This window comes from Danio rerio, chromosome 14 (genome assembly GCF_052040795.2).
Source record: "Danio rerio strain M-AB ecotype USA chromosome 14, GRCz13ab, whole genome shotgun sequence".
Taxonomy (NCBI): Eukaryota; Metazoa; Chordata; class Actinopteri; order Cypriniformes; family Danionidae; genus Danio; species Danio rerio.
Genome location: NC_141034.1, coordinates 34,556,824 through 34,577,421, shown reverse-complemented (window position 1 = coordinate 34,577,421; position 20,598 = coordinate 34,556,824). Strand labels below are relative to the sequence as shown.

The window sequence follows — 20,598 nt, the reverse complement described above, 5'->3', positions numbered from 1 at the left end:
TTTGAGGACAAACTTTGAGGCAGGCTTGTGAAAGCCTGATGATAATAGTTTATTTAGTTTAAACAGTTTTAAAAAGTATGAAAAGGTGATTCTAGCATTAATTAGCATGATAGATAGATAGATAGATAGATAGATAGATAGATAGATAGATAGATAGATAGATAGATAGATAGATAGATAGATGGTGTGCTAGCATGAGTCAAACAAGCCAACCCCTGCTTCTCTAAGATGTTCTGATACTAAGATATAGCTGCTGTTAAATCGTTGCTAGGTTAGTCTGTTTTGTTGCTATGGAGTTGATTGACAGTTTAGACTGATGATGTATCAAAGCTTCTTGCCAGTATGAACAGTTAAAAGCAACACATGTCTCTATCACACTGCAGCATGACGATATCAGTCTGAACCTCTATAATAGCAGTCTATGGGATCGTTGCTAGGGTGCCGTATCTGGTTGTTAGGGGTGTGGCTAGAAAGTTAAAAGCTCATCAGTTATTGGTAGTTTGGTAGTCTGAGTTAATTGAGCCCAGTTAAAAGTCTGTGCGACAGTTTCATGTAGAGTTATGAGCTCACAAAGTTTGACCCAATGTAAAGTCAATGAGAGTCTTTTGCAGTGGAAGTCTATGGGACAGTTTCTAGGGTCCCAAAAGTGGTTGCTAGGGTGTGGCCAGAAAGTTAAAAGCTCATCAGTTATTGGCAGTTAGGTAGTCTGAGTTAAATGAGCCCAGTTAGAAGTCTGTAGGACAGTCTGATGCAGAGTTATGAGGTCACAAAGATTGGTCCAATGTTAAGTCAATGGGATTTTTCCGATGGTCCCGGGACGTTTTTCGGAAAACCGAAAGTCGGATCAGTCGGAAAAGATATAGCAACCCGAGTCAGACCAGTTTGGAGGTCTGGTGTGAGTTTGGTGGTCATAGCTTAAAAGCTCTAGGAGGAGATAGAGTTTAATTTTTAGTCTCAGAAGAAAAATAGGATAACAATAGTCTGGCTTGCTACACAAGCCAGCCTAATTATAAATAGACATTTTAAAATAATGCATTTTTAAGAGCAGTAATCACAATACCATGATTTTTTTAAATCCAAGGTTATCATACCATCAGAATAATATAACGGCTCATGCCTGCCTACTATCCATCCATCCATCCATCCATCCATGTCTGTATGTTCTGTTCCAGCTTGAATTGATGAGCATCAAAAATGTTTCTTTTAATTTTGCCTTTATTTGTATGGACATCAACATCACACAGCTGGGAGAAACATGTAAATAAGTTAAAGCATTATTCACTATAATCTGTGAATTGTCTCCAATATTCCTTCAAAATGAGTACATTATAACATAAATTCCATTAACCACAAAAAGCATGATTTATTAAATATCAATAATATTAATCACAATTGTAATTATTGGGTCATTTTCTTTTGGCTCTTTGAGTTTGTTTTTGACAATATGTGCCAAGCTCTTAGTTTTAGATCTGCTAAAAACAAACCACTGTAAATAAGTTACTTAAAGCAGACTTGAAGATTGAAATATCACAATTTCACACAAAAAATCTTTTTTTTACGTGCTTTGGATATTTTCAAGTGCATAAAGTGCAAAAAAGAAATAAAAATTGAGAACATTTATTGCACACAGGTGTTTAATGTTTGAAATATTCCATGCTAATGAGAAATTATAAATATATATTAGAATAAAACATCCCTCTTTATATGGAACACCCGTAATACACATTCAGACAGAGACATGCTTCTGTAGTGCCAAACACATGACATGAGGCACATAATCCAGATGGTCCAATATCTTTGCATAATTTAAAAATACCCACTCCCTCACTTTGCTCATACATTAGACACATTAGTGTTTGCTTTTTGCAGACTTGCATTTGTTCAGGCTCTGTTGTGTCCAGTCTCGTCTGAGTCTTTCACACTGTCCTCACTTGGCAAAGACTCTTCGCCAGAAGAATGGCAGCTGAAATCTGCTACTCCTGATTCCTGGTCGCTATTTTCAGCATCTGAACTTTTTGGTTTGTCTCCAAACAGGCTAAACTCTATGCTTTCTTTCTCTCCTTGCTGTGAGGTGAAAACATTGGGAGCACCACCTATAAAACCACCAAGGTAATCCTGAGGTGTATTGGCCAGACTTACATCTAAAGGTACCGACCAAAGAGCCTGCCTGCTCTCTAACACACCCTTTTGCATGTAAAGAATTTTTGCACGCTCCTTATCTAGAACAGCCAGTTTCTGCAAAAAAAAAAAAAATAAAATTCAATCACATAACTTTCAATGTAAAGGAAAAATTCCTATATCATATACTCAAAAGTAGGGCTTTTGGAAGAAAATGCTTACATTTTAATGCAGTTTTCAAAATGAAATAAAAATGAAACCATTATCATCTCTGTGTAAAATACAAAAACAACATCTAACCTGCTCACAGAGAGCCATCTCTTCTTCTAATTGCTGCGTTTCGTCTTTTACTGCCATCAGACAATCCAGCTCAGACTGACGTGGGTGCAACTCTCGGTCAAATCGATTATACAACCTCCTCCAGTATCTAAACTCAGAAAAGACACAACAAACAGACATAAATAAAAATGGGAACAGGGAAAAAATGAACAGGCACTAATAATTTAAGGCGGCTAATAATTCGGACTTTAACTGTATATATTCTTTACCAAAAGATTCACTTTTTATTTTTAAAAACAAAAGTGAATTGAAATTATTTGTATGACGGATGGGGAAGATCAAAACAAAGTGTTACCTAAACATGTACTATCACATTAAAATTATTGTAAAAAACAAAGCTGCGTCCTAATTCGCATACTATACTATGCTGAAAAGAGTATGCCAAAGGTTCCCTGATTATTTACTATTTCCTGTAAAACTTCCAAAGCGTCCATACACTACCCTCTAATATTGCCCACAATACATTGCACGTTGGATGTGAATTTGACTAGAACTACAAACTTGGGTAAAAAGTGTAAACAAACTATAAGCATGACGGACACACGAGACCAATCGTCAAGTAGAGAGGCATTGGTAAAGTTGTTTGATTGACTGTTAATCAATATCTATCCAACTGAAACATAATTAAACCAAATTTCTGTGTTATATTTCATCTGCAAGAACAATGTGATCTTATATCAAAGATTTGTTTGAATATTAATTTTTAAATGCATAATTACCAAAAGACCTGAGGAGATTTCTCTGCATGAAAGACTTGTGAATGGCAGCTTATCCTGCTGCTGCTTCTTCAATAAGGTAGGTAATTAATTATGAAAGAAATGTAGATGATGTGTTGAGATGATTGACAGGGTATGTAACTAAGCAACATAATAATCTGTTAATGACGAAGTAGTATGTCCCAAAATTTGTATACACACTCAAAAGTATATGCTTTTCTTTTATCAAAAAAGTACATACTTTTAGGGCATGGTATAAATAGGTGAATTGGGGACGCAGCAACAGTTTACAGTACACAGAGGAAGAGATGTTCTGACATACTTAAAACAGTAGGGGGCAGTGCTAGGCCTTAAAAGTCCCTGATTCTGGATCTGATCAGGTTTGAACAGAGGGTTCATGAAGTCCAGCTTGTTCTCCATTAAATAAGGCCATATGGAGTGAGTTTTCTCTTTGATGCTGCAGAAAAAAGTGAAAACAGAAAAAAAGATTCTAATGTCTTGCAAAACAACAAACAGAAACTACTTTTCATCATATTATTAAACAAACGGGAGAGTTACCGCAGATCTTTCCTCTCCTTCTGGCTGTTACAAATGAAGTTGCCGTAGTGGCTGGAGTAAACGTGGTTGTGGATGCTGATTAGAAACTTCTCATTGTACTCAAAAGCGCAGGGAAACTGGTCCATAAGCTGCCATACACATTCCAGAAACTGGTCTAGAACAGGAGACACTTCTTTGGCTTCTCCGTCTAGGTGACCGCATCTGTAAAGCCATAAAGTAAAACACAGTAAGAATAAGAATGCTCAACTATAACAACAAAACAGGTAAAATAAGTTGTAATATGAAGGCCAACCTGTGTGAAAACTTGTGTCCAAATGAAACCCAGTCTTTCTCAATCAGCACCTACAGATGCAAATATAAATACAATTATACAATTATTTAAAAAGTGTTTTACTTAAACTATCATTCAATTTTGTTTAGTTTTTTTAATCAGTAAAAAGACTCTCACTCTCATTCCTAGTGCTTGTTCACTGCTTTATCAGGGATCGCTACAGTGAAATGAACTGCCAATTACTCTGACAATTGTTTTATACAGAGGATGCCCTTGCAGCCAAGTACAAACCTCAGTGCTGTGAAACTCCCACACACTCTCTTCATTCTCACACTATGGTCAATTTCATTTATTCATTCATTTTCCTTCGGCTTAGCCTTTATTTCAGAGGTCACCACAGAGGAATTAACCACCAACTATTCCAACATATGTTTTATGCAGCAGATGCCCTTCCAGCTGGAACCCAGTACTAGGAAATACACATACACTCTCAAATTCACACACACTCATACACTACAGACAATTTAACGAATCCAAGTCACCTATAACACTTATTTGGTCACGCTAATATGGGGAGAACATGCAAACTCTATTCAGAAAGGCCTCCAGTTTCACCTGGAACTAAAACCAGTGACCGATTTTTATTTTAGAAAGATTTCATATAAAGGCTGTTTATTTTTAAAGTAAATGTATCAAACAACCCTATAAAAAATTGTACAGTTTCCAGAAAAACATTAAGCTTGATCACTGCCAAATTTAGGTTTTAAAATCCATGGAATACAAGAAAATTTGAATAAAACTGTAATGTTTGCAAGTTTATCTACAATTCTGGCATTTTCTTTAAAGAACTTTGAGTTTGTATTTAGGAAATTTGAGATAAAAACACATTTGAGTAATTAAAAATTCCAAAAATAAAAACAAAAAATAAATAACAACAAAATGCTTTGCAATTATACAATAAAAAATACATTTTAAAAAATTGTGAGTTGCAGATCTAGGTGGCACATTGCAGAAATTCTAACAAAAATTCAGAATCATGAATTGTAAATTAAAAATTTTTTAACCTTAAAATATCAAAGATTTGATAGTTTAAAATTAAAACGTCAATTTCAAATGTTAAAAAATACATAAGAATAAAGTACAAGTGGATAATTTGTAAAAAGTGTAAACAAGTTGGTTATCTAGTCACTAACATTGTGATAAATGTGATCTATTACGAGAACCAAGTTTAGCACAGAACTATGTTGTTAGTCTTAACCATTAAATACATAGGAACTGTTTACAAAACTGCTTTTAAAACAAAGAAAATTTTAGCAATTTTGTTTATTGATTATTATTGCTTGTGGTAAAATTCCTCTCTGTAAATGGGTCATATAGAATCATTCTACACATACCACCTTGTTTCAGAGCATCAGGAAATGAGATGGTTTTCCAGACAGAACTAATCTGTGCTAGAAAGCATGTCCTACTTTCTATGCTGACCCCGTGAAGGTAAATTTCTAAGAATGATTTTACAAACTGAGACCATGCTATTGAATGAAGCCTCTCCAGCAGAGATGCAGCCTCCCTCCAGCAGAGAACCAGCCAGAGTCAATCCTTACCATTAAGTAAGTTATGCATCTTCTTACACTGTGAACTCACTGACTTGAAGGGTGGGGGGAAAATCACTAGTGCAGCATGTGGTTATTTACCATCAGTCCTTTGATGGTTCTGTAATAAGGGTCCAGAAGAACACTGGCCACAGAGCACACCTGAGACGTCCTGTCCCAGCCGTCAGAACAATGAACCAAGACACTGACACCTTCATCTGCCACAGCCTGAGTGTGTGAGAAACATGAAATAAGTTCAAAATATAGATGCTGAATAATAGCATTATTTCCTCACCCTTCGTTTATCCAAACCACTCAATGATTGTTTATTTCAAAAGATCAAAAAATTAAATCATACAAATTAAGCAGTTTAAGTTTAATTTGCTAAACAATGCACAAATATAATTTAGGCTTTTATATGGATAAAAATCTTCATTGGAGAGTAAGCAGAGAGATTAAACCTAATTATGTTTTACAGAAACGATTTGACATGCAAGAATAAACCTCATTGGTTATCACACGTCAAGCAAGCAAGGCTGAAAACTTGGGGTGGGGTTGGGGTGGTCTGTGTAAAGTGTCATTTCACTTGAATTTATTCTTTGGTCTCTTGATAAACATTCAAGTTTTCTATCTGGTAAAAATTGATTTTCAACTGAGACACATAAATCTCATTTATTCCAATGATTTAAACTTTGTTTAATAAACCTGAATTAATACATTTATTAATTATTTAATAAATGTATTTATCAATTATTATTAATTAATTCATTTGTTTATTAAATCTGAATGAAAAACGTATTAAACCTTAACTGTAATTTAAACTTAATCGTTTATTAAACCTGATAAAACATAAATTGTTTTTTACTGTAAGAATTAACCTCATTGGTTATTACACGTCAAGCAAACATGACTGAAAACTCATCGGGGGAAGGGTGGTCTGTCTAAAGTGTCATTTCAGTGTCATTTGGCCTGCTTCCACTGAGTGATATGGTTCGGTACGCTTTTATGGCCGTTTCCACTGTCAAAAAGTACCAAAAAGCAAACTTTACCATACCACTTTTTGGGTACCATTTGTAAAGGGTACCTAGCACAACGTAAGGGTACCATAAGGCGGAGCTAGACACACAGCTAACCGCTATTGGTTTACAGAGAAACGTCACTAGCGCATACATAAGCCAGGAAAATAAAAACAAAGGAACCGTCATTTTTGAAAAAAACAAATTTCTTGAGCTCATGATAATAATGTGCACAGAATTATTTAAGTGCTTCTGACATCTGATTCTTTCAGAAACGGATAAATGCAAGAGTCAAGCACAAAAAAACTAAGGAGAAACCGGACAAAACATAGAAGCGAATGATCCTTTCAGCAACCTAAAACATGAACAAACTGCCATGTTTAACTATTATTATCAGCTTTTGGACTATTACGAACTCGGAATGACGGAATTACTTTCTAACAAGAGGTTACATGTGCTGCTGAAGATTAAAGATATAAATGAGAGGTTTGCACTGACCATTGGTACCCTTTTAGCAGTGGAAAGGCAAGCCTGAAGTGACCTGTACTGTACAGCTCAGTGGAAACGGGCAATAAACATTCAAGGTTTCGATCTGGTAAATAGATTTTCAGTCGAGACACAGTAATCTCATTTATTCCAAGGATTTAAGCTTAACTATTTATTAAACCTGAATTTATTTATGTATTAATTATTTATAAAAATGTTTTTTATTTATTTATCATTTATTGATTTATTCATTAATTAATTTGTTTATTAAATCTGAATAAAAATATATTAAACCTTAACTGTAATTTAAACTGATAAAACATAATTGTTTTTTTGCAGAAACATGCTGATTTCACAAACAAGAATGAACCTCATTGGTAGGCCCACACGGAATCTCCGCTCGCTAAATTCCGCAGATTTCTGCAGATTTTTAGCCCATCATTAATTCTGTTTATTTACTTATGTAAATGTGTAAATCTGAATTTATTCAGTTTTTATTCAGTGATTTATTACTTTTTATTTCATATATTAGGGTTTTAGTTATAATACTCCGCTGGATACTCCCAAAATAATTCTGCAGAAATCCGCAGATTACCAAAATTCTTTGCAGAAATAGCAAAAAACAACTGCAGATTCCGTCTGGCCCTACTCATTGGGTATCACACATCAAGCAAGCATGTCTGAAAACTCATCTAGGATTTAAACTTAATTGTTTATTAAACCTTAATTTATTTATTTATTTGTTTGTTTATTAAATCTAAATAAAAATGCATTAAACCTCAATTGTTATTTAAACTTAATTGTTTATTAAACCTAATTGTTTTTTGCAGAAACATGCTGATTTGACATGCAAGAATGAAACTCATTGGTTATCACACGTCAAGCAAATATGATTGAAAAGTCATAGGGGGTAGGGGTGGTCTGTGTAAAGTGTCATTTCACTTGGACTTAGGCAAGGCAAGTTTATTTATATAGCACATATCATACACAGTGGCAATTCAAAGTGCTTTACATAAACAGGAATAAAAAAGACAAGTATAAGAAATAAAAACAAATAATAAAAATTATTAAAAACAGATTAAAATGTGTTAAAAACAGGTCATAAAAGATTGAAAAATAATTTCTTTGATCTCTTGTTAAACATTCAAGTTTTCTATCAGGTAAGTTGATTTTCAACAGACACAGAAATTTCATTTATTCCAAGGATTTAAATATTTCTCATGGGTTTGAAATGACACAATGGTGAGTGACAGAAATTTAATTAACCTTTTTTACCTTAGATATGAAGATTCCAGCCTCCATGATTGATCTGATGTGCTTCAACCAGTCTGAATTTTCAAGACCCAAGAGAAACTCTCCCATGGAGGGAGAACGCAGAGCAGAAACTGAAAAAAGACAACAAACACTCTGAGAACATGCAGACATATTTTCTGCTAAAGTTAACTATATGATGAAAACCAGTAGCTTTATCAAGAATTTACAGTAGGAAACTGATACCAGGATTATTTTTAGACCTCTTCTTTAAAGTGCTCAATATTTACTTTGGCTTTACACAAAATAAGCCAGTGACTAACATGCGAATCTGTAGTGTCCTCTGTGAGTGTCCCCTTTATTTATATTACTTAAAATATGCACTTCTGATGAATTGGCTTGATGACAGTCCTGTCTTCCGGCTCATTACTTATTATGACAACCAAATAAATTAGTATTTCTATAAGTGGCGTTGATTCCTTCTCCACCCCAACATAAACATTCCCCATGAGCACTGTGAGCTTGGACATGTCAACAGTTCAAGTGTGATAAGGGCTGGTGACGTCCCATGAGAACAGACCAGATGAGAGCTCAAACCTTACATGACAAACCTGCTCGCTGTTGATGGCGGAACTCCATTTCAAGGAAAAGAGCATTCTAGGAAGAATCAAGCGTGCTGTGATGAGATCTCAAACAGTCTCTGCTGGACGGCTATATGATTATTCGACCATATGACTCCCTAGTGTTTTCTGGGTCAAAATGCTATCTCACCCAGTGCCACTATTATTTCTTTAACACTGGAAGATTTCATTTCTCACGCCCTGCTTTTTTATCAATCAGCGGATAAGGCTCCCCAATCGTTGAGTCAACAAAACAAAAATAGGCAAGGAATAAAAGCCAGATGGATTTAAAGCACCCCTTCTACACCATCTGCTATGCCAAGAAACTCTCCTGTGGTACAATCTACTGCTTCATTACAGAATAATATCTTTATTATAGACCCTATTATAAATATTATAAAACCTTAAATCTTGGTCTTCTCACAAAAAAAAAAAACATTTCATACTGGTTCAAGCTGGTCTAACAGATGGATTATTGCAGAGAGAAAGCACATTGGTTCATAAGGTGAAAAGAAAACGTTTTGCTTACCCTCTATGAGTTTCTGCTGACTGTTTCTCATCACGTGGATGTTTTCAATGCCGATAAACTGGAATTTAATGTTGCAGTAGTTGTCCTCATTTTCATAGCCTTTGCCTGCAGCTCGGTTCGCCATAGCATTTAGCTGGAAATACACAGGATTCTCATATATGGTGTCTTTTTTGATATGCATTATTGATATTTCTATTAAGCGAACTGACCTTGGGTCTGGTGTCCACAACATACATGAATCTGCTGCCAGGATTAGACTTCATGATGGCCTGCAGCATTTGCTCATCCTCCAGGCAACGAGCACTGAAGCCAGAAAGAGGCTGACTGCTGCGACATATCGTGGCCTACAAAACGAAAACATTAGACAATATTTGAGCAGGTGCTTGCCTGTGTGCTCTAGTGATGGTTCTTGTGTACCCTAGCCAGATAGGACAAGACCAAAACAAAACTGCTTAGTAGTTCTTCATATTAGATAGTCCATGTAGTAAAAATGTGAATAAAATAAAATAATAACTAAATATATGTACGTGCATGTATAGAACAGGCGTGCCCAAACTTTTTCGTATAAAAGGCCAAAAACCAAATATCATTGAGAGCCGTGGGCCGAAGATAAATATACCAAACTATATAACATTAAAGTTGTCATGGGTAATTTCCTAATTTATTTTCTGATATTTCAAAACAAATAGAAAACATTTATTTAAATTGTATTAACTAATGCAGTATAATTGTTTTCATAAAAAAATGGAGATACATAATTCATTCAATAAAAACAAACAATCACATGTATAGCACAGTGGAGTCCCACCCCTCAGTGCTGAATACACTAGTCAAGCCCAATCTGCCTTTATTTGCTTACTGATGTCGGTGCATTGAGCTTTGTCCATCAGTAAAAAAGTTTTATGAAACATTACATTTCTGTTCGATTTTTGGAGCTTAGCAATAAAACAAACAAACAAAAAGTTACATTAAACCTTTAGAAAAGCCAGTGCAAAAAAAGTTACTGACTTTAATAGGGAGTTCTATGGAATAAAACAGCAAAATGTAGTGTGCATGCATCAATACACTTACTGTACTATGTTTACAATGTTCTGAGAGCCTTATTTTTTATTTTCTCAAACATATCAAGGTAAGTGTGCAAAAGTCTCTCTCATACACTCGCACACACTAAGCTTTTTTTTGCACTGCAACTGATGATCAACAGAAAAAAATTGTAAATTTACTTCTTCCCCACAGGGAAAACCAGCAACAATCAAGAATGCCTGATAATAGGGTGTTTTGGATTTGCAATCAAAAAATGTGTTTATAATGGAAGCCAATGGGAAAAAAAACAGCCACAAAGATAAAAAGGGTAGTTAACTTGCCCAGAGTGTATTGTTAAATGTTTATTTTACCCAAAATATGTCAAAATAAGATGTCACCAAAAATCATTCTATTTGCTGAAACACATAGAAAGTCAAAGTCACGCCAGAGTGGATAAAAACATCCAAACCAGAACATAAGGGTTACATTTAAATCATTAAAATACATGTTTGATATAGTTTTTTTTAAACAAGACAAAATATTGGTAAATCTAGCAAAAATGCATTATACTATTGCCAATTAAATTTATCCTGAGTAATAGATAAATAAACTTTTTAAAAATGTAATTAATGAAATGTGTGTGTGTTTGAAATTTTTTTTTTAAATACCTCAATCACATTCTTCCCATGAAACCAAACAAAATACTGCTGCTCAATCAAGAAAACATGCAATCATCAGAGTCATTTCCAGCTTGATCCTTTCACGCTTGATTAATAAATTAAACGGCACTGTCCCCTCAGTGGTATGGCTGTTTCATGAGAATTTGGCCCTGGCCTCTTAAAACTCTGAGCTTGCAATATTACATTTTTAGAAACTGTTCTAATCATATTTTGGGGTTAACAAGCCATGAACAGAGGGAGATATTAAACTATAACTGACCCCTGTGGGCCTGACCGTCATGATCCTAATGTGGAAGTCACACACAAGACTCTCCATGTGGTTTGAATTCATGTGTCCAAAAGAAAACAGAGACTCCAGGGGGAATATTTGACCTCAATGAAATTAAATGTCTTTTAACAGAGAGCCGAACCCAAGAGGGTGCAAAAGAGGTCTGGCTTTGGCATTAAAGTATCCATTATTGTCATATTTAATGAAGCAAGCATATGCTGCATGACACATTTAGTGCCTTGTCATGTTAAATGCACCACTTAACATTTAACTTACTGCAAAGCTGGAGTAAAATTTTATTTGTAAATCAAGCTGTAGTTTAATCTTAGATCAAGCTGGAACAAATTTATATATTTTATACATAGTATAAGAACATTATGTTCATGAACTCTCATCCTCAATCGAACGACCAAATATTTGGCAGGCAAAGACATATGAAGAACAGGACGAAATTCTCCACAGCCTCATTAAAAAGGACAGATGAATGTTAAAATGGAGACACACTGTACCAGATGTAGTCAAACTCACATGGTTTTCTTTGCAATAATATGACAACGTGGGAAATCGACCTCTGCTACGAAACTTAGAGCTCCCTACGATGACAGGGAGGGTGACGGATTTAGGCACAAACAAGTCAGCAGGGTAAGTGTCACACACCTGTGTTAAAAAAAAAGTTATGCATATAAACAAACCTCCATGTAATCAACTGATTGTGTTTACATAGTATTGGTGGGTCATTAACAGTACTAACCCTGTAGTCTCGGTTGATTGGGGTAACATGCCAGAGTTTATTTGGAAGTCCCATTCGACTGTACTCAGCCTTCAGATCTATAAAGTCCCATGAGTGTTGTCGTTCAGCCTTGTCAACAGCAGGATTGAAGGAAAAACAATACAGCTCTTCATATTTTTCTGCAAGACAGGAAAAGAAAACATGACAATAATGTCCTTATTAAGAACTATAGGTTTTATATTATATTAACCCTTTTAAAGGCATACATTGAGTGCTTAGTGTGGAACATTATTTGCTACCCTCCTCATACTTTTGTGCAAGATATACACCTTTAAAATATTATTAATATAGCTGGGAATTGTTTTTTTTTATTTCCTAATACTTTTTTTTTGTTTTAAAGAAGTGCATGGGGTTGCTGAAGATATGGTATGTAATAGTGTTAATATGTTTTCTGATCAAGGCTCAATTCTTTGTAATTCATCAAATTTGCAATTTCAGATATAAAACAAGGACACATTTCAACCATTATTAGCATATGCATAAAACTATTTATTATCATCAGCAAAACAGAAATACAGTAGTTTGAATGACATTAGTTTCACCATTACTTAGTATGACTTAATATTGTTAAGAATGTAAATATAGAAAGTAAAGATAGTAAATTCCTCTGCTTAAACTGAATTGTTCCAAATTCCAGGAGCTATAACATATATTTTATTTGATTATTTTGACATTTATTAACATATTGGAAGAATAAGAGATTAATCAATGTTAGATATACAGTATAGGTCAGGGCCAATGAAGACTGGCATATTAATGATTTCATAAACATTTATGCATTTAAAGGATTAAGTGCCCTTATTGTGCTTTTTTCAAATGTGTATCCACAATATAGCAGTTAATGACTAAAAAGTTAATGACTTTGTCTCCAACTAACTGCATTTTTTATTCTCTGCACAAGCCTAAGTATTGTTTTAAACACATTTAGGTAATGCCAGCCAGTGTCTCTCCACGAACAATATCTACACCATCAAATACTGTAATTGTAACTAATAAAAAAAAGACTAATCATATCCACTCTGAATAAAATCCCCAAAGGATCAGGTCAAATATACTCCACTGTTACCATCTTATCATACATTCACATGCTATGAACTGAAATTCAGATATTGTAATGGGTATTTCAGAAGTGTGCTGACCGATCAAAACAGACAAAATATCTTGCCAATCAGAGAAGGGTAGGGTTTTTTTTTAGAGATCCAATCCTTGAACTAATTATTTCAAATATTATATTGTCACAAAAGAAGTGATGCTGCAGTGCATACTATGAGAAGTGTTTTAACCTTAAACAATTTTTAGTTGTTCAAGAAATGGAAATCTAGCACTCAAAAATTCTCTCTTGACTCAAAATTCTTATCCACAAAAAGAAGCTGCTAAAAGCTAAAAAAATATCAAAAATATATATGATAAATGTCAATAACTAATTTTCAGCTACAACAAAGTTACTGCCTTTTGCCTTTGCACAATATTATTGTAGTGGACTTTGAAAAAGCATTATAGGTACAATTTGAATGTTTAACTATACATTTTTCTGCAATAATCCTGCATATTGTTCAAACAATGCAAACATGTATGACGCACCTGGTCTGGAGAGACGTGTGAGTGAAATGTAAACATTGTGCAAGTCGCTCTCTTGAAGAATGATAAACTGTATGACCTGAAAGTTCTTGCAGTGGATTAATAAAGGGTATCCACTCTGTGATGCTTTATGTTTTACAATGTTACATACTAAACTGTGCAGGACCTGAGAAAAACAAATATACCATTTTAGTACTTAAAACTGAACATTTAAAAAACAGAACAAATGTTTAGTGAAAAAAGGAAAATATTGTGGTACGGCAGGCAAGAACTTACCCAAAGCTCATTTCGGTCCTCAGATCCTTTACCTACAAAGATAGTGTGTGTTGCTGTCAGGTAGAGTGTGCCCACTTGAGATTTCCGAGAGGAACTTCTGTCCACTAACCGGACATTTTCAACCTGCAGACACAAAAACAAAGTAATTAGACACATTAATATGTGAAGAACTACAAATTGAACAAACCTTCAAGCCTGAAGTGATACTGCTGTATGCTAGAATCATCTTCATACCGTTGTCACACAAGAAAAAAAAGGCTGCTTTTTAGACCTTTTTTAAAAATATATACAAGATGTAACGTTAGGCCTAATATTATGGTTTTCATTTTATATTGAACACAGTGACTGAGCTCACTGAGTATAAAATGTCATAATATCCCATCAAGGATGTGGAAACAATGCACTGAGAGTTCTGAGATACATGACATAAAAGAGATTTGTTGTGATGAATCATTGTATCATTCATTGTATGATGCTGGGCATTTACCTTTGGCATTCTGATGTGCTCCATCTCTGACCACCACACCTCTGGCGCATGAAGCGTATCAGGGTTCAGGAACACGTATTAGTGTCATGCTAAACGAGTGTTTTTGTGTTCGTGTAAACAAAACAATATTTCAAGTATTATCCGAAACGCTGAGCCGCTTCGAATCCGGGTTGATACGGTTACATATGGCTCCTCCCGTCATCTGTAATGATTCACCGTATGGTCTCTGTGCCGCTGCTGGGTCCTAAAGCCGACGAGTTTGGTAATGTGCGCGCATTACGTTATGATTTCAGCAAACAAGCATATCTCTCTGAAATATTTAAGTATTTACTCAAATTAATTGTATCTGTATTGCGGTTTCTTATATATAACACAAATAATAGTAATGTGTTCAAGATCAAGATCAGAGCAATAGGATGTTTGGGACATCAGAGAAGCTGCACTGTGCGAGTGTCCAAAGGGCCAGGATAATCTCCCCATGCTGCTGCGTGCGCTGTGTAGAGGATGTTATCACTGTGCATTTTTCTCAAAACAAAATGAACATATCTACAACTAAAAATTTTGCAGTGAGAAAACAGCAGTTAAAAAGCATTTGGGAAAAGAAGTGTAGGTGCTTGTGCAAATTCTGTAGTTCAGTACTCAAGTACACTCATGTCACATGTATTTCCTAATCAAATAAGTCAGAGCCCCATCACACCTATACAGGCCCGAAGCCAGTCTGGTGAAAGGGGCAGATCTTTTTTTCTCAAAAAGTGGACCTTTTAGCAGTTATTAGGCTCATTATCTATTTCTACCAGGTTAAGTATTTAAAGTTTAAATACTGCATTTTAGTGACATTTTAAGCTTTATTTACTTTGTGATTAGCTTGTCGGGTGGCCATCATTACCATACATCTTGATGTATCAAAACCTTTCCTAAAGGTTTAGAATAAAGAAATATGAAAAACGTATAAGTATTCCTTTTTGTTATATGTCATTAGGAAAAAAGAATCTATTAAAGTTTTAAATCAAAAGCTGCCTATTAAGGCTAAGTAGCCTTTTATTAGGCATTTTTAAGCTTAAATACCTTTTATTATCATTTATGAAGCAAATAACAAACTGGGTTGCACATTCAACTATTCTAAGTTAGAATTTGGCCACTTGAATAATAAAAAATATACATGATATTAATGTTAATAATAATAATAATAATAATAATAATAATAATAATAATAATAATAATAATAATACTTATTATTATTATTATTATTATTATTATTATTATTATTTAGAATGTCCTGATTTTTCTAGCCTCTCTTGCAAAAAAAGTACATTTGAAAATTCATGAATAACAACAACTCTAGCCTAATTAGTATTAAAATTAACTTTTATATGCTTTAAAATTTACTTTTGGTGGTTGACACCTTTTTATTCGGAATTTTTTCTTTCAAGAACAAGGTGCAAGATTTAGAATAAAAGTTCCTTGTAAAACGTTTTCTCTAACAAAACAGTAGGTCAGTAGTGAAAGTTGACATCAACTTTAGTCAGATTCTTCTGATCTTAAAGCCTTCTTCGATGAGTTATTTTCACAATTGATGATTTATACAGGTCAAAATAGGACACATGAGCTTATGCATGGGACCTTCATTATTGGGGTTTGGGTCTTTCGAACCACCTGAATGCTCCTCGGCTACAGGTCTGATCTATGCTAGTGTTGTAGTGCTACATTTAAGGTTTTAAGTTGTTAAGTTGTTAAGTTGTTCGTTTTTTGTTTAATCTAGAACATAAAGTCATACTAGAGGTTTTGTAAGTCCAATGAAGTCTATTTTAATGGTGCAATGCAAAAGTGTGTAAGTTGTAACTTGGGGTCCATTTACATCACTAAGCTATGGTGTAATTTGTGCACTGCTGGTACAATTGGGGTCAGATGTTTAACAACAAGAAGCTGTACATTATCCCACTTTTTATCACAATTTAATTTAGAGTAAATTACATTTTAAATGAAGTTTACAATGTAGGTTCTAAAGAAGCCTAATTATTTAGACATGTCAATCATTATCACGTGCGTATATAAGTGATAGCTTGAAGCCCAAATCGAGCCTCCTTTAAGGATAGCTGGCCAAGTTCTTTTATCATTATCTAACATCACTGAATAAGCAGAGAAATTTGTAAAGCACAAATTATTACTGCTTTGGCTTAAAAGGTAACGATCATCTTAAAGTACTGAAAGCAATGAATATTGATTAATTGTATAGAATTTTTAATTGACCTAGCTTACATGACTCATGTCCGGTCTTCTTGACCTATTTTTTTTCTGTAATGAATTTTAATGTGATTTATTTCACCAATTTACTTCACTTCAGTTGTTCACAGCTAATAATAGCATAAGTTCACAGACAGCTTATCTGTCAAAATTCTCTCTCCACATTTATTGACTCCGCTCTCTCTACACAGAATACATATTGACACTGCTGTGACGTCAAATGAATCTTTGAGTTAATCAGTGAGCCTCTACGGACAGTTGCAGTTTTGTTTAGTACTTTGATTTGACAAATTTACACCTAATCCCTGTGATTTAATACTGCTTGTTGAACTTTTCATTACTGTTACTTTTCTAGTTTTTATCCATAGCTACTTTAAAGTCAAACTAATGATGCATTACTTAGATCTCTTTTTACATATCATAAACTTGTGAATGTTTTTTTTATTGGCCTACGGTAATGAGTGATATGGCTTTCCGAATAAGAAAATATTTAGGGTAGGACACTATTTTGTATATTGAAAACTGATTGTATGATTTTGTTTGTTGCTGCAAATCATATTTAGTGATAGATTGTGATTTAATTAAAATGAAAAAAAAATGCAGTGCATAAATAATTGATAATAAACAAAGCATATTTGCATCAAAAATAAGAATAGTTCTGATGAAATATAACACACATCTCTGAAAATACAATGATACGTTTCACATCACAGGACAAATGACATTGGTGGGTTTCAAGAACTCCTACTTTTCCTGTTAAAGCTTGTTGAATTTGAGGCCTGTGGCTAAAAACGTTAATGCATTAGTAAGCATTTCTCTCATTATCTCTGATAACCACCATGTCCCAGATTTTAACAGTACTATATGCATTTGTAGTCAATAAGTTCCATATCATCGATATTACCCTATAGTACATTATAGCGTACATTTAATGGCAAGAACAGACCTGCAGGAGCATCCTGAGTTTAAGTGCTCATGGCCATAAAGCCTGATTGTGACCTAATGGCCCAGTTTCTGTAACTAAGGATTTACCCTTTAGCTTTTATTCTTCATTACATTATTTATGGCTCCTGACATTGTTAGTTCACATGGAAAGCTCAACAAATGTATATATGTATAAAAACTTTTGGCTGAGTAACAATAAAAAAGAATTTCATTCTATGTGGTTGGCATAGAAAATCGACTAAGCTAAAGAAACCTTGAGGCAGTTTCTCATAGAAACATTGTCTTTAAGAGGATTATGCAAATTGAGCACTTTTGTAATAAAGAAAGCATTAAGTAGATATTACACTGCGCACAGGTGATCATTTCAGCCTTCACATTGGTATTCAATATAAAAAGATCAACGAAGCATTAAGGAGTATACTGGGTTAGTATGTCAGTCTTCACCGTGCAATGCTATATTCATATTCCCTGTATGTTATACACTAGAAAGCATCGAAAAATCTATTTGTGCTGTCTTACCTCAAACAAATTCTCCTTTTAGAAATTATAGATGATCAGTTTCCCATGCTGATTCTCACAGAACAAACCAGTAGATATCCAACTTTTGCAGAGTCAGCACAGGATCACTCAAGTCTAGACCAAAAATCTTCTAGTGCACAGATGTAAGCTTCAGTTCATTTTTGGATTCAATCAGTCTCCCTTTAACATAGGATGGTTAACAGGTTAGTGAACTCTAAACAACTTTGCCTGTGTTTACTGTTTAATGCGTCACCAAAACAAAAGCAAGCACAAAGTGACGTACATTGCATAAAAGTTATTTGTTCTTGCAGATAAAGAGTGAAGGAGGGCAGTTCATTTTAGGAAAAGCTGTATGGGTTTTGTAACAATGGCAAAAGCTGATTGCACAGCAGTTTTGCATTTGCCTTCCCCTATCTGTAGCCATCAACTACTGTCCTCATGTCTTCTCACTAATAATTGACTTGTAGATTTCCTGGTGACAGCTTTGTTAAGTGGTGTGGAGTGTCCCTATGACAAACAGTTTCAGCAGCGCTGGATAGCCGTGTTGACATTAGAACCAATATTTTCACATTAGATGAACTGACCATGGACATGTGCATGACCCTTGTAAATTGCAGAGGGATCTTGAAATGAAAAATATTCATTTATTCATATTCTTTTCGGCTCAGTCCCTTTATTAATCTGCAATGAACCTCCAACTATTCTGGGCATATGTTCAGCGGATGCCCTTCCAGGTGCAATCCAGAAATTGGGAAACACCCATACTCACTCACTCATTCACACACACACACACACATGAACGCACGCACGCACGCACACACACACACTCTACAGACAGTTTATTTTATTCAATTCACCTATAACGCATGTCTATGTCTGTGGATTGGGATTCGACAGTGCTAACCACTGAGCCACCATGCCTCCCCTTATTATATAAATAACTTTTCTCATTTAGGGAAAACGGTTGTTTGACCTATAATGACAGTGTGGTTTAAGAAAATTAAAAGTTAATAACAGTTCAACAGGTTCCTTCTCATTTCTCTAAGCATCTTGTGTTTTGTTCTCTTTGTTGTTTAGGACTATATTGGCAGATGAATACAACTGCTCTTTGGACTTGATTTTATGCCCAAAAACTGCCTCTGTGTTTCAGACCAACGCTGAGAGATGTTTGCCAGGGTCCATTCAGTTGTTTTTTAATGCAATTTGGAGGCTGTTACAGTGAACTCAACCTAAAGCTGTTCAGTTTCACAACAAAAATTCAGTTTTAAAAAGTATTTAATCCAAGTAATCAAAGTACATCAAAGTTTTAAAGTAATTCCTTTTATTCATATCAGGTCGGTCTTGTGCCTGAACACCATGCCAGTGTTGGCAACCACGGTAAACCACATTCCCTGAATGTCAGTAAAGGAGTCTGTCCTGCTGTTTCCCTGGATAGTGTATGAATGTTTGCAGTGGTGGCTCCTACTTGCCAATTCATTTAGAGTGGCATTTGCTTTCACTGGTGTTCAGATAGATAATGGGCATGAAATGGACACAACTGATAAAGAGGTCTGTCTCTGCAAAGTTGTAGAAAAACTCTTTTGCAGGGTTTCGCGGAGTTCTAAATATACACAACTGCTTTTAAATGTTTTGTTTTATATATAAACATGTGCTACAACAAACACCTCTGGCTATATTCAGCATCTGTGCTGCATTCTAAACTGCATAAATGCAACTCAAATGGGCAATTTTAAGTAAGAACAATGGACTTGTGAACACTAGATTCTTTGTCTATGTGTAATGTGTGATGCAGATAATGCAAACCTGCATTTAAAGGAACTTTTTTGACTTCAAAAGTCTCGACTAAACCCTTCAAAAGGATTTCTAGCATAAGATCCTGGCGGGGGAATGGGAGGAAAAACTCAAGTTCTACACACATTTTACATTTTTGAACCCCATGATCCATGTCATGTGTGGAAAAATGTCAAAGCAAAACAATAGGAAAGTAGTGCAATGAAACGGAAAAAATGTTCTGTGTGAATGGCCCCTTTGTTATCACAATGGAAATCTGCTATTAAAGGGCCATGACACCCCCCACTTTAGGTTAAAGTCTACTTCAGAATTTTTTCAAAAGATGCATGATTAATGGGCGTGGAGCTCCGCAAGCATCGAGCAGGAGTGGGCGTGGCCAGCAGGGGAGAACGTGAGCGAACAACTATTGATGTCAGTTAGCTCACAAAATGAGACAAACCGTGAGGAGATGCATGAGTTTATAGTTTACAAAGTTAAAATGCAAAGAAATGAACAGTGATTTAGTGC

At 34.8% G+C, this 20,598-nt stretch overlaps 1 protein-coding gene and 1 long non-coding RNA gene across 6 annotated transcripts in view; both read right to left on the bottom strand.

The window, feature by feature from the left end:
* Positions 1-1,197: 1,197 nt before the first annotated feature.
* Positions 1,198-20,598, bottom strand: part of mtmr7a (myotubularin related protein 7a) — a 24,370-nt gene continuing 4,969 nt past the window's right edge. Inside the window, exons 1-14 of one of the 5 annotated variants that reach the window (XR_015506898.1) lie at positions 14,596-14,778; positions 14,109-14,231; positions 13,836-13,998; positions 12,216-12,373; positions 11,993-12,121; positions 9,703-9,837; positions 9,494-9,626; positions 8,369-8,478; positions 4,751-5,819; positions 4,024-4,367; positions 3,732-3,932; positions 3,496-3,630; positions 2,419-2,545; positions 1,198-2,235 (exon numbers count right to left, since the gene is read on the bottom strand). Coding sequence is in view for 4 of the 5 variants with exons in the window: in NM_001040316.3 (NP_001035406.2) it covers positions 1,882-2,235; positions 2,419-2,545; positions 3,496-3,630; positions 3,732-3,932; positions 4,024-4,073; positions 5,694-5,819; positions 8,369-8,478; positions 9,494-9,626; positions 9,703-9,837; positions 11,993-12,121; positions 12,216-12,373; positions 13,836-13,998; positions 14,109-14,231; positions 14,596-14,619 (1,968 nt within the window). In the remaining variant the exon portion in view is untranslated. 5 annotated transcript variants of the gene reach the window in all.
* The window catches only part of LOC147840838 (uncharacterized), a 5,443-nt gene continuing 3,374 nt past the window's right edge, over positions 18,530-20,598 (bottom strand). The window contains exon 2 of the long non-coding RNA XR_015507619.1: positions 18,530-20,350. This is a non-coding gene — a long non-coding RNA (uncharacterized LOC147840838). The remainder of the gene's footprint in view (positions 20,351-20,598) is intronic.